The sequence below is a fragment of the Trichoplusia ni genome, chromosome 25 (assembly GCF_003590095.1).
Source record: "Trichoplusia ni isolate ovarian cell line Hi5 chromosome 25, tn1, whole genome shotgun sequence".
Lineage (NCBI taxonomy): Eukaryota > Metazoa > Arthropoda > Insecta > Lepidoptera > Noctuidae > Trichoplusia > Trichoplusia ni.
The window spans coordinates 849,686-863,622 of record NC_039502.1 but is presented as its reverse complement, the minus strand read 5'-3'; the positions used below and the strand labels follow the sequence as shown (position 1 = coordinate 863,622).

Sequence of the window (13,937 nt, the reverse complement as noted above, 5' to 3'; positions counted from 1 at the left end):
TAATATTAAATAGGTTAATAATAAAACAACAGCTGTTTTAAATATCATAATTTATTCGATGCACTCCTCTGTTTATACAAATGAAAAACAACGAATTAACATTAATTTAATATTTTTATAATAACTATCGTGAGACTGATTCATTATTAAATGATGTAACGGTTTACTCACGCGTATTTATCGGGGTAGCCCGACTAGTTTCGGACCCAACCGGAGTCCTTAATCATGAGCAGACGCGGCGGGATCGGAGTTCGACTCGCGATCCCGCCGCGTCTGCTCATGATTAAGGACTCCGGTTGGGTCCGAAACTAGTCGGGCTACCCCGATAAATACGCGTGAGTAAACCGTTACATCATTTAATAATTAATTTAATATTAAGAAAATATTCACAGTTTGGACACACCTTATGCTAAGGTATTTGTGATTATAACAAGACTTAAAGTATAATATAGCTAAGCGAAAAAACGTAAATAATAAATATTATTTAAACTGCTGTTAATTTGCTCCTCAGTAGAAATATTCTTTAATTTAACAATTTATGATTAATAAATGTTGGAAATATATTGTTACGGTCAACCCGTCTTAATCTCATGACAAGCATAGGTAAGGTAACATTAATTTCTTTCCGACTTATAACCTACACTCGCAATAATCAATCCTAGTACTTTTCAATAAAGTCCAATTTCAAATAAATTGTCAGTGCAGCAAATGCGATATAGGCAGAAGAAAGAGTTCAGTTAGGTTGAGCTGACGTGTGACAATTAATCCGTCTGTAAAAGAGACTGATTTTGGTTACTACGCTGAAAACACGTCAATGTTGGATTCGAATCCTTAGCCGATCATCTTTGTCAAGAAAATATCACAATAATCTATTAGATAAAATAACAAATAGTTCCGTCCCATTTAAAACAAAAACGTAACACGTGGTATCTCAGTATGTATTGTAAAAAGACACCTACGGCAAGGGCATAAAGCATAAAATTGCTTGCATAACATCTACAATACTATAACAAATAAAGTTGGCTGCAACTGAAATAATAATGAATGTTTATTGCTTCTTAGTATCCAAGAAAGAGATCACTCCGATTGTTATTACTGCTTATATCTCATCTTTACAAAACTTAACCTAAGCAAACAGCTTCTTATAACCGCTAAAGAATACAAAAATAAAAACAAAATAATATTAATATTAACTGAACGATTCGAATATAAATATATGGAACGCAACGAAAGCTTCAACAATAAAAAAAAATGGTGATGCCATGTTATCCGCCAAAACATGAAAATCGTTTAAACGATAAGTCCACAAATCACCGTTATTAATAAATATAAGAAGCTTAATCACAATTTAATTCCCTTGGATTTTTGTAACGTAGCAACACTTGTCCCTATCAAATACATCAATACGACAAAGTTATCTGTGCCGGCGACAGTGTCGCTAACGTCGCTGTCATTACACACACACACACATTAGTTCCGATTTCGGTCACCGGTAAAGATAAATGTGAGTGTTTTACTGATCATACCACTCCGAATATACTGATAAAATAATATGCATGTATTGTGTGTTACTGATGATTATCAATAGTTTCATTTAGGGACATCCTCGGGCAAAAATAATCACAATTTTCAATATATAAGGTTTAAAGTTTAACCAAACAATCATGGACTTAGCTTCGACATACCCTCATTATCTTTCTTGCAAATTATTGGCGCCTTCATTAACAGGCATGTAATATTAAATAGTATTAAAATGAATTATATCAAAATGATACTAAAAAACTAATTAAGTCCAAGATAAGTCCACAGCTCTTTGTTTAAACTTACCTCTGGATTATATATTTTGAACATATTATGCTGCCCAATCTTCCAAAGCAGAGGTGAATGTCGTCATATCACAATATTGCAATGAAGCTAAGCATTATCTCAACTTAAATATCTTAACACCCAAATCTTAGCTTATTGCGGACCAGTGTTCAATATATTTTTCTAGAAAGGTATGTTATAACTAAAGTCACGTCATTTGTTTTCGATAACAATGAAGCCAGGAACTAGTATAATTTGAGTGCGATGGGGCCGAAGTAATAATCAAACGAATTAATTAAATAATGAAACTTAAGGTCAGAAGATCAAGAGGGATCAAAGTATTTTTCAAGACAGTGCAAATGAATCAAAGCGGTACTCCTATAGCCACCTTTCAGTTCCAATATCAGTCACGCAATGTATCTACATATTATTATACCGTCGAAATTTGAGCTCAATCGGAAGCCGTCAAGTAGAATTAAACTTACATGATTGATAAACAGACAAAGTGACAGGTGGACATAATAAGAGCTTGTATTGACATCGCTAATGGCTTCAGATCCTTTATATTATTTGTACGATATCGCCAGCATGTGCAGTGAGGCCAATGACTTCAGTTTATATTATTTTGTTTTCACGAAATAGCCTTCGCATCACTATCAGTACCGAGTAGTGCTACCTTCTTAACTTTTAACAGCAACAGCTGACCTTAATAGTTTTTAATCAGTAAGGACGAACTAGGTAAGGCCTGTAGGTAGTTACTGACGTTGCGTCCCTGCCTCTGGGAGTTAAGATGGCGGTAGACATCACTTGGAGCGGCCTTAATTATGTCGTAAGTATGAAGAAAGATCTAGAAACACTCTGCTTCAAATACACAATTTAAAGTCTAGTATTAGCAAAGCTTGTATGTTGCTATCACAAAGAATGTTAATAGTATTTTCTTGAAGAATACAGAATTTTGAGCCTTAAAAGAAGGATTTTGACTGAGCAAAAAAGCTATTTACAGATATTTAATTTAAGAAATCTACGCAATTATTAAATAACTTTAAAAAGATAATCGTAATTGATTTTTTTATAAATTTATAAGAAGTCAATTCTTTAATCCAAAAGAGTATTTAAGTTATAATTGATGAAAAACTTGTAAAATTTGTTCCTAACAGATTGCTTTCTTTCATAAGATGAATTGTATTGAAGGCGGAACTGACAACATACTCGCAATTTAAGAATAAATCACTTAAAACTGTCATTGTATCAGAAATGGTTATGACATGTCTTGCCATTTTGAACTTTAATAACACGACACAGAGTTTACTTTTAAATTGCGAGGATTTTCTATTAAAACCTTCCCTAAATATTGAGAAATATCTAGCCTCCTCCAAAACTAAACCATTAACCTAAGGTAGATCTCACAGATACAAATTATACTTACGATATCAAAAACTTCCGTCCTACAATAATATTCTTCAATACAAATTTTCTCACTGGCAACTTTGGACTGACCTGGTAATACCAAAGTATTAAAACGCTTTAAGAACGATAGTAGACGGCTAAATTAAAAAAGAAAGAATGCTACCAGAATATTTTTAAGTGTATATTGAAGCATTAACATGCGATTAAAAAAACAGTTGACGTGTACTCGAAACCTATTTTAAACTTTACAATTTATACAAATTATAAACCTAGCAGTATATGATACAAGCGAAATTTTATATTGCATAACGTATTCTGCGCCAAAATTGACCTACAGACTCCGCATTGGGTGGACAAAAGTTAACGATAATAATTTAATAGCATGGTATTGCGTGAACATATTACTTGGACGCACTTCGTCACACTATTTCGTGCGCGGTACATGATGACGCGCTGACGCGATGACGCGGTGACGTTTACACGATGTGTCAGGCCTGCGGCGGTTCGTCAAGCGGGTTGGCGCGCGGCAGGTCGGCGGAGTGCTCGGGTTCCGCGGCCTCGGGGAACGTCACGGCCGCGGACCCGCTGCGGCTTGTGGACGTCGACGTCGCTGTGGACGAGTCGCCAGACTCAGAACTTGTTGAGTCCCTGGAATGTTTATTTTCTTTTTACTTTTATAATGACAGTTGGAAAGAGAATTTAGTATCCTTATGTCAGCGATAGTGTAGTCTGTAACTCTGCTGGGAAAAGGCTTACCATAAGATGTACTAGTTAGGCTCTAGATTTGATTTAATTTCAACTACTGTACCTGTTCTTGGTAAACTAATCGAGATCAACACTTTTTTCTCAGACGACGTCTTTTATTTGATTTAAGTTTCGATTTACTCGCATATCGACATTTGAATTAAAAATCGATCCTTAAATGTAAAATTTACGTGTCAACTCATAACTCAGGTGTTTTTCTATTTCAAAAGTACTGTAAGTAACTCTGTTGCGTAAAGGATGCTTATCAACTCTGCGTTAATTCAATGTAATGTTTCTAAACTCTCCTCATGCGAGGTAGTTTCAGACTGGTTCGGAACATGTACTTACTTATGAAACCCATTAGTCTGGCACGTGTTGTAGGCGCCGCAGTGCTGGCACTTCAGCCCTACCACGTGGAACTTTACTGTAGACAGCTATAGCAGACATTTGAAATGTCATTAATAAACACATTGAATGATTTGAGAGATATAAATACTTCTATTACAAGCAGTAGTAGTAAGTACAATGGCGGAGCGAATGCCAGAAGCATTCGCTACCAGTGAACCAAGAGTTTTGTTACCAGGAAAAATATTAAAAAGCTAAATTATTATAGTACCTTATGACAATCCTTGCAGAGGATGGTGGCCTTGTAGTCGGCGTACTCTGGGGGCATCGGCGTCGCCGCCACCTCCGAGTCTAGGTAACTCCATAACTGATGAAATATAATTTTACTGTAGTTAAAAAGTATGTTCAAATTTTAAATCTTTTCAAACGTACATAAAGTGGGAATATGAGCGATAGTTGAAAGTTTTGTGTATGTCAACTGGGAGTTAAAGAGAGAAAGCGATCAAAATTGTTAAGTAATTTGTTTTTTGCCTACAGTCTTGTGGGCGTGTACGTCCTATGGGATAGGATCACAATAATCAATGGTGAAAGTTGGTGAGTTTGTATGTATGTTTGTATCCCATTCAAGCTTAAACAGCTGAATTATTCCAACTAGGTATCGTCACGTGACAAATAACCTGCTTCTTGCTTAACCTACATAGGGTGTAACCGCGGGCATAAATTCATGTAAGAATAATATTAAATTATATAAATGAGTTTCTTACATTGGTCATATCGATCATGCTGGTCTGGCAGGTGGGGCAGGCGTAGTGTCCGGAGTGCAGCAGCTGCTCGAAGCAGGGCCGGTGCAGCAGGTGGCCGCAGTCCGGGATGTGGCACGGGATGCGCGACGTGTGGATGTCCTCCAGGCACACGGGGCAGTTCGACCGGGACACGTTCTCCACGCACTGGACACCACAATCATCAAGAATGCTGGTTATTTTTGGGTGATGAATAACTAAAAGTTAAATTGAACTTTTTTAAAGGAGGCGTAGATCGATGAGTATCTGCATGCCATCTTCAGCTCCCGAGCAGCAAGTTATACACGAAATCTTTCTAGGTTGTCTACTGTACATATGGTAGCGTGCAAGGACAGTAATAGTGTCAAGGGTATGTTCCTGGCATACACAATGGTCCCACATTGTTATCGCGAGTTTATACCTATAGCACAAAACACAATACACGATGGAAGTCCAACTGTATATCGCATTAGAAAAGAAAACTAATGGATAACTTGTATGAGCATGACAATCCTGACCGACTCTGACTTGTCAGGTCAATACACAGCAGCGATTTAATGAGCACGCGGGGATATGTTACTTGTCTTCAGACCAATACCCTAACCCATTAGGGTTTAATGCCGAGCCAGCGGGATTGTTCGGAAGGTTTGCACCCGGTACACAAAGCCCAGAAGAACATGGGTGGGTATTAGTCACTGAAAGTCATACAATCCCTTCCACTTAACCCAAAGCAGAAGGAGTATTATGATTATTTCTCATACGGAAAAAAGGCCCAAATCCTTACCCTGTGTCCGACTTGCTGCAGCTGAACCGGTAAGCACATGTTGCAGCGCTCGCAGTGGAAGAACCGGTCGCGGCCGCCGACCCGGCAGATACCGCAGCCGTCGCAGTGGTACTGCCGTTTGTCATCATCGTCGAACAGGTTGCATATCAGACAGGTGTACTACGGAATAGCAAGATTTATTTAAAATAAAATCTACTGCCCCAGTAAGGATTAGTAAGGAAGTTAAATTACGGAGTCGCACGGGTTACCTAAATATTCAAATCACATGCACAAAGAATTACGTAAATGTTTGTTCTACGCGGGGATCGAACCCGTGACACGTCACGCTGTGTGATTTTGTTTCTTTTTAAGGGTTTGATTAGAACAGCTCAATGAGACTGCTCTACAGCTTAGTAGAACAGCTGATGAATTTGCATCAATTTTGTGTCAATGGAATCTACCTAGTTTAACCTTCACCTACTTTTATTATCTCGTAATGTTTACGACAATTTGTCTGTTTATAAAAATACTTTTTAACATTTTTATCAGCTATTTACCAATGTAATGTCTGTATTATTCATTAATCATGGACAGGAAAAAAATAGCAAAATAACGAGTTTAGGGATTTAGCTTAAAAAAAACAAAAGCGACGATAACTGCATAGAAGTGCTAAAACACAACTCGCTGTAGTATTTAAATAATAGAATACAACATATCAATAGTGCCTCAACACAAAACAACTAGTAAAAAACTGTTAAAATACTCTGAATCATATTTCTAAATGTCAAAAAAGAGGCCCATATTTAAAATTGAATGACTCTATTTCCGTTCTGTTTATTTGGTTACCGAGATATCAACCGTCAGGTGGGTAGTGCAGGTATTATGGTAAATCTCAAATCTTTAGATAACAAACATAAGTAGAAATTGTACCAAAACTCACGCGAATCGCATGCACCAGGGATCGCATTAAGCGTCACTCCTCTTATATTTGAATAATTCTCAAGTGCTTTGAAAACAGTGTTTGCATAAGATAAACAGAATTATTTTGGTGTATTTGCCAAATTTAATTCTCGCTACTGTTAGTTGTTTGCTAGTGTTATAAAGCTAGGAAGATTTGTGGAAGGTATCTTGAATACAATGAAACTTGGGATCACTTTTGATCACAATACATACACATTTTTTAAGAAGATTATGTTTCATGAGCACTATTTAAAAAAATGTTTTTTTAGTAGTACAATTTTCCAAACTTGACAATCCTAATCCTGAACCTGGTGTATGTAACTAATTTTATACAATACACCTCCTTTGTATGTAGAGAATTCACTGTAATTATAAAAACCTCTTTGCAGTCTAGTGAAGCAGTGAAGGGTTATTACATTAGACTATTGAAAAGAATATCCAGTATATAACAAACCTTTCCAAACCGGACTCCACAGTTCTCACACTCTTCTTGAACCTTCTGTCTTTTATCACATTCTGTGCAAATGAGCTCTGTGACGGACTTCCTGTTGAAGTAGTGCTGTTCATTCTCATCATGGCAGTATCGGCAGACATATACTTTATTGCAGCATGGTGTCTGAAAGATCATGAACATACTGTGTTAAAATAGAATCACTTCTGTATTTTGATAGGAACCTTTTTTTGAAAACAATACTCAGTTGCTATGAGATTGACTTTTCCATACTAGCATATTATACATACCTACCCAGGAGTACCTAGTATATAACTTTTTTACCAAATTTATTTAAAATTGTGTAGAACTTTACATGGCTTTATGCTAAATGATAAAGATTTTTTTAGAGACTGGGTTGATGTCCCATCAACCAACAAGGCCAACATCATTTTATTATTACACAGTGAATAGGTTTGAAAAGTCAGATTGGCAAGTAATTAATTAACAAATATTATGGGATATCATGGCAAGTACGTTAGAAAATCTCTTTACTGGTCCACTTTTTAAATAATTATTAGGACTTGCATTAAAATATTTTTAAAACACAACCATGAGTAGCAAATTTTAGCTATCACATGAATGATTTAACTTATCAGAAACATGATAAACTTATGGCTCTTTATGGCCTGATTACCACTAGACCTTCTTATCAAAGAATTTTTGGGTTTCATTTTATTGAGGAATGTTATTATAAAGAGATTTATCAAGGAATATTTAAGTTGCACAAAAACTAAAAACAGAATAATCTGCAAACCTCTTTGTATTTACAGTTGCTGGCATAGACATAGTCTGATCAATTGATTATAAACAATGATCTGTAAATAAACAATACAAGAATCTCTTTTCCTAAATATTAACATTCTACATTCTAATTATTAAAACATCAGCTTTATAGCAAAAGAATACACTAAGTATTAAGAATGAATGTGGAAAAAGTTCAAAAGGTCAAAAAATTAATAACCTAGCTTTTGATATGTGCCAAGTTTTAGGAAAATGTGTTTCCTTTATGCTGCAAAAATATAACATGACCTGCGTTTTCCAGTTCGTTGACATTTTCTTTGTTTCTTGACTCCGCATGTCACTATCTTAAGACTTCTGCGCCGATGTTTATATATAGACCAGTTTTGTACGCGGCAATTTCACCCAAACATCATATCGTATCGATTTATCGAGAACCATTCGTAATATTAATAAAACTCTTACCACAAATTTAGCGCGCCGTTTGTAATGAGCGCAACCTATCCGTTTTTCCTTGCTGGACTCAGTGGGCACTGCACCATTGTTAATCACAATTTCTTCTTGTTCTTCTGACATTTTTCTTTGATCTTAAACACAAATGCACTTATTGATAACACTCCAAGGTCCTAACCGTCATTCAGAAGATCTCACAATTATTAAATTTATTGGATAATAATGAACAACATCTTATTTGCGTGGTGACATCTGGCTGGCTATGTTGCGTGTTTTTCCATTGATGTATGTTTGACTCGGCTTTTCTTTACGGGCGACGAGTAAAGTATATGGGCTTTCTTTGACGAGTAAAAGAGAAGGCATAATCATTTATGTCTATAATCAGACTGCGGATTGTCACGGTATGATTGAAACAAATTTTGACGTTTTGGTTGTCAAGTGTTGAACTTGCAACGTTTTATTATTCCACAGGGTCAAGAATAATATTAACCTTATTTAAAACTATATTAAACTTAACAGCAATACAAAATAAATAATATACTTAATTTACACAGCACTGGCTCAAGTTAAATGAATAATAAACAACTATTGAAATACTATAGTTAAAAAAATATTTCGTGTTTTAATCAATAACATTTAGATTTTTATAGTACATGTCGTAAGAATGATTCACTATTCATCCGTTAATCGGACTTCCCAGCTAGTGTAATCAGCTCATGATTAAGGACTCCGGTTGGGCCCGAAAGTAGTTGGGTAGTTTCATCATTTAATAATGACATTTAGATGACCACTAGTAAGTATATAAGTAGACAAAAACTATACTTACGCGAATAAACAAAATATGTAACTTTTTTGTTTTACCTATTGCGTAAAGTTTTATAATCCTTTGTTTTCACCGAAGAAAGTGCAACAAAATATTGAGTACCTATTGAATTGTATGTGTTACATATGATTATAAATATTTGTGTTGTCTGTGGTTAAGTGAGGAGCGACGCGCCAGATTTGGAATGGCGGGAATTGAAAATATAAGCTTGAACTATGCAAACGTCTATTATTTATCAGTGGCGACGAGGATAACGGAACGATATTCGGTGCAGAATAAAGTCTTAAATTATTGTGGTATAGTGCTTTGGGGGTGATTAAAAATGTCTGTTGGGAAAGTTCGAGATTTTGACATAAAAAATGGGAATTGGTCGGCGTACGTCGATCGTCTCGAAATGTATTTTGTTGCTAACAAAATAGCGGAAGATTTGAAGTTACCAACATTAATAGCTCTTATCGGCGAACCGGCTTATGAGTTACTGTCTACTTTGGCGAGCCCGAGAAAACCATCAACCCTGAAATATAAAGAAGCGGTGGAATTACTGCAAGCACATCTACAGCCGAAACCATCAATTCTCGCGGAGAGGTATAGGTTCCGACAAAGACGCCAATCAGCGGGAGAAACGATAGCTGATTACGTGGCAGATTTGAAAAAGATGTCACGTTATTGTGAATTCAAGATCAATTTAGAAGAAAATTTGAGGGATCAGTTTGTGTGCGGGTTACGTAGCGAATATATACGTCAGAGGTTATTCGCGGAAGATAACATAGATTATCAAAAAGCGCTAGTATTAGCCAATACTCTGGAGGCAGCTGAGCGGGACGCCGGGGCCGTAGAGGGAACGCAGGAACAAACTACCAGCCGGGAACTAAGCGAGAGAATACACAAGTTGGAACTCAATAAATGCTCAGCCTGCGGGGTCAACGGTCATGGGGCACATAACTGTAGGTACAAGGAGTTCGAATGTAGTTATTGTGGACAACCTGGCCATTTACGAAGAGTTTGTAGAAAAAAAGAATTTGATCGTCGCATAAAATCTACGATTTCAAACCGCGGGAATAATGGCGCGCGAGGAAGGTCACGTAGAGGACGCGTGATCGGGTCGAGCGCCTACGGAGCGGGTGTATGGCGGAGCGGCAACATGGCGCGCGGGGGGCGCAGCAACGCTCGCACCGCACGCAGCAACGACGTTATCGACGCGGCGTACTGGCTGAGCGAGCCAGCGATGGATGACAACTCCGGCTCGGAGCAAGACGTTGAGGGTACAAACGAGGAACCGATGTATCAAATGTCACTAACCAACTATAAACCGGTGTGTATAAAGCTTCTAATTAATAATAAAACCTTATCGATGGAGATTGATACAGGCTCTGCGTTATCCTGTATAAGCAAGTCTACGTATAAGGAGCATTTTAAAGAATTACCTTTGAAACCATGTAAAATGAAAGTAAAATTTTATGATGGCTCTGTCATTCAACCAATAGGGTATTTAGAGACTGATGTGCAATATATGAAAAATATGAAGAAACTAGATCTCTATGTGATCGATAAGGGTACTACTAATTTACTAGGTAGACAATGGTTATCGGAATTGAATATTGAGATACCAAAATTTACTAGATGTAACCACATTAAATTATGTAAAAATAAAATGTTTAACGATATCATTTCCAGACATGACAACCTATTCGATGGCACGTTGGGCAAATATACCGGTGAAGAAGTCAAGTTATGCGTGCGGGATGGGACCGAGCCAGTATTTTGTCGAGCGCGCCCCGTGCCTTATGCATTGCTGGCGCGGGTCAATGCTGAGTTAGACGCGATGCTGCGCGCCGGCGTCATCGAGCCCGTTGAACGGTCCGACTGGGCCACACCGCTAGTTATAGCGAGGAAGGGAGACGGTGGAATACGCTTATGCGCGGATTATAAGGTGACACTTAACAAGGCTTTACTGGTTGACAGGTACCCGGTCCCGAAGGTAGAGGACTTATTTAGTAATTTGAGTGGCAATCATTATTTTACTAAGCTAGATTTGTCACAGGCTTACAATCAATTAATTTTGGATGAAACTTCTCGGAACTACACAGTAATTAATACACACAGAGGACTTTTTAAATACAATCGCCTCGTTTATGGTCTCTCTTCCAGTCCGGGCATTTTTCAAAAGTTCATGATGAATCTCTTTAAAAACGTGCAGGACGTAGTCATATTCTATGATGATATTTTAATAAAGAATAAGTCATTAGAATCTCATTTAGAAAGAGTTGAACAGGTTTTTAGTATTTTAGAGAGGAATGGGTTGAAAATAAAAAAAGAAAAGTGTGAGTTTATGGTAGGCCAAGTAAAATATTTAGGATTCATAATTGATAAACATGGCGTACGGGTAGATGCAAATAAAATAAAACCGATCCTATCTATGCCCGACCCAACTAACGTCTCAGAGTTGAAGTCTTTTCTCGGTATGGTTAATTTCTATGGAAAATTCATTAAGAATTTGAGTACTCATATTACACCACTTTACGAATTACTTAAGAAAGGTAAACATTGGCAATGGACTAAAACACATAGATATGTGTTCAATAAAATTAAACAACTTCTATGTAGTACTGAAGTATTGACACACTTTGACATATCGCTGGAGAGCATAGTAACATGCGACGCGAGCGCACGCGGGCTGGGGGCCGTGCTGGCACAGCGCGCGTCTGACGGCAGCGAGCGGGTTGTGGCGTACGCATCGCGGGCGCTCACTGCCGCGGAGTTACACTACAGCCAGATACATAAAGAAGCCTTGGCTATAATTTTCGCGGTAGACAAGTTTCATCAGTATCTTTATGGCAGAAAGTTTACACTACGTACAGATCATAAACCGCTGGTCACAATTTTTGGGCCCCATGCAGGAATACCGAACACGGCGGCGAGTCGTTTACAGCGGTGGGCCATTAAACTATCAGCTTACGATTTTAATATAGAGTACATTCGATCAGATAAAAACACGGCAGATATTTTGTCTAGGTTAATTAGCACTCATAAAGAAGGGGTTATTAGTGAAGAATTAGACACACCTGAACAAACGTATTTACACTTTGCCGCGGAAGCATTGTTATTAGATTATCAAACGTTAAAAAAAGAAACCGTTTCGGATAGTGTATTGAGCAGAGTAGCCAGATATATAAACGATGGCTGGCCGGTCGAGGTCGAAATGAAAGAATTAAAACCATATTTTAACCGTAGAAAGGAATTATATATTGAGCTAGGGTGTGTAATGTGGGGACATAGGCTAGTAATTCCTAGTACGTGTAGGAATAAAGTGATCGCTGAGCTTCATGAGAGTCACATGGGCATAGTCAAAACTAAATCGTTAGCGCGAAGTTACGTATGGTGGCCGGGAATAGACGAGGCACTAGAGGCAGCATGTTGCAGCTGCACCGTGTGCGCTGAAGTGGCGGACGCACCACCTGCGCATGCGCCCCGCGCCTGGCCGTGGCCAGATCGACCGTGGACCAGGATACACGTAGACTTCTTAGGACCGGTAGCCGGTCTTACTTATCTAGTGGTAGTCGATGCACATTCAAAGTGGATTGAAGCTATTAGAATGCTGAGCACCACATCGCAAGCGGTAATAAAAGAATTACGAGAGATGTGGGCGAGATTTGGGTTACCTAAACAATTGGTTAGTGATAATGGCCCTCCGTTTTTCAGTGGAGAATTTCAGCAATTCTTAAATAATAATGGTATAGAACATATATTTTCGGCACCTTATCACCCAGCTTCTAATGGGGCAGCGGAAAACGCTGTTAAAATTTGTAAAAAGAGCATTAAAAAGGCGATTAAATCGAAATCCGACGTACACTCCACATTGTGTCGTTTTCTGCTGGCGTACAGAAACACACCACACTATACAACCGGGGAAAGCCCCGCCAAGATGTTATTAGGGCGCAACTTGCGCATGCGGTTAGATTGTTTGAAACCAGACCAGAAGGCACTTATTAGAGCTCGCCAAGAGACAGTAGAAGCTACATCGAGTGGCGTCACAAGACAGTTTAATCCGGGGGACCTTGTATGGTTCAGAGAATACCGTAGCTCAAACAAGTGGTCTGCAGGGACTGTTATAGAGAAAACAGGTAGTACAGATTATAATGTTAAATCTATCCACGGCACTGAGGTGCATAGACACATTGACCAACTAAAACCAAGAGTGATAAATAGGACAGCTAGGCTAGTAGATGCAAACTTTAGGAACTTTCAACCAGTTCAGCCTGTTAAGAGCTCTCGCTCTTCTCTCGTGTTTCCTTCGGACAATAATCGAGCGCCGAACACAGAACAGGACCGGACAAACGGAACCAGCTTGACGAAAGCATTGGTCGAGGAAACATCCCGCACGCAAACAGACGGAAGTGATTTGGTTACAAGTGAACCCTTGTCAACGTCAAGTGTACCTTTAAATATGCCCAAGGTGCAGGAGACGGGTAGTCCTAGGGTTCCTATTACTCGGGATATACGAACTAGTAATCGTACACGCAAACCGGTTAAGAGATATGGGTTTGATGATGATTGAAGTAAGAAAATATATTATAAGATTGTTAAGATTATTATTGATATGTTGTTTAATATAATTTAGTAAGTAAG

At 38.1% G+C, this 13,937-nt stretch overlaps 2 protein-coding genes across 2 annotated transcripts; one reads left to right on the top strand and one right to left on the bottom strand.

The window, feature by feature from the left end:
- Positions 1-355: 355 nt before the first annotated feature.
- LOC113505302 (RING finger and CHY zinc finger domain-containing protein 1) lies at positions 356-8,855 on the bottom strand. The gene is made up of 7 exons (XM_026887927.1): positions 8,501-8,855; positions 7,259-7,420; positions 5,866-6,024; positions 5,067-5,249; positions 4,574-4,669; positions 4,306-4,391; positions 356-3,861 (listed from the first exon to the last, which is right to left on the bottom strand). Exons 1-7 carry the CDS (start codon positions 8,609-8,611, stop codon positions 3,702-3,704), a joined length of 957 nt encoding a protein of 318 aa, XP_026743728.1. The 5' UTR covers positions 8,612-8,855; the 3' UTR covers positions 356-3,701.
- Positions 8,856-9,633: 778 nt separating this feature from the next.
- Positions 9,634-13,866, top strand: LOC113505252 (uncharacterized protein K02A2.6-like). The gene is made up of 3 exons (XM_026887871.1): positions 9,634-10,592; positions 10,986-11,273; positions 11,916-13,866. The coding sequence occupies exons 1-3, from the start codon at positions 9,634-9,636 to the stop codon at positions 13,864-13,866; spliced, it is 3,198 nt and encodes a 1,065-aa protein (XP_026743672.1).
- The last annotated feature ends 71 nt before the right edge of the window (positions 13,867-13,937 follow it).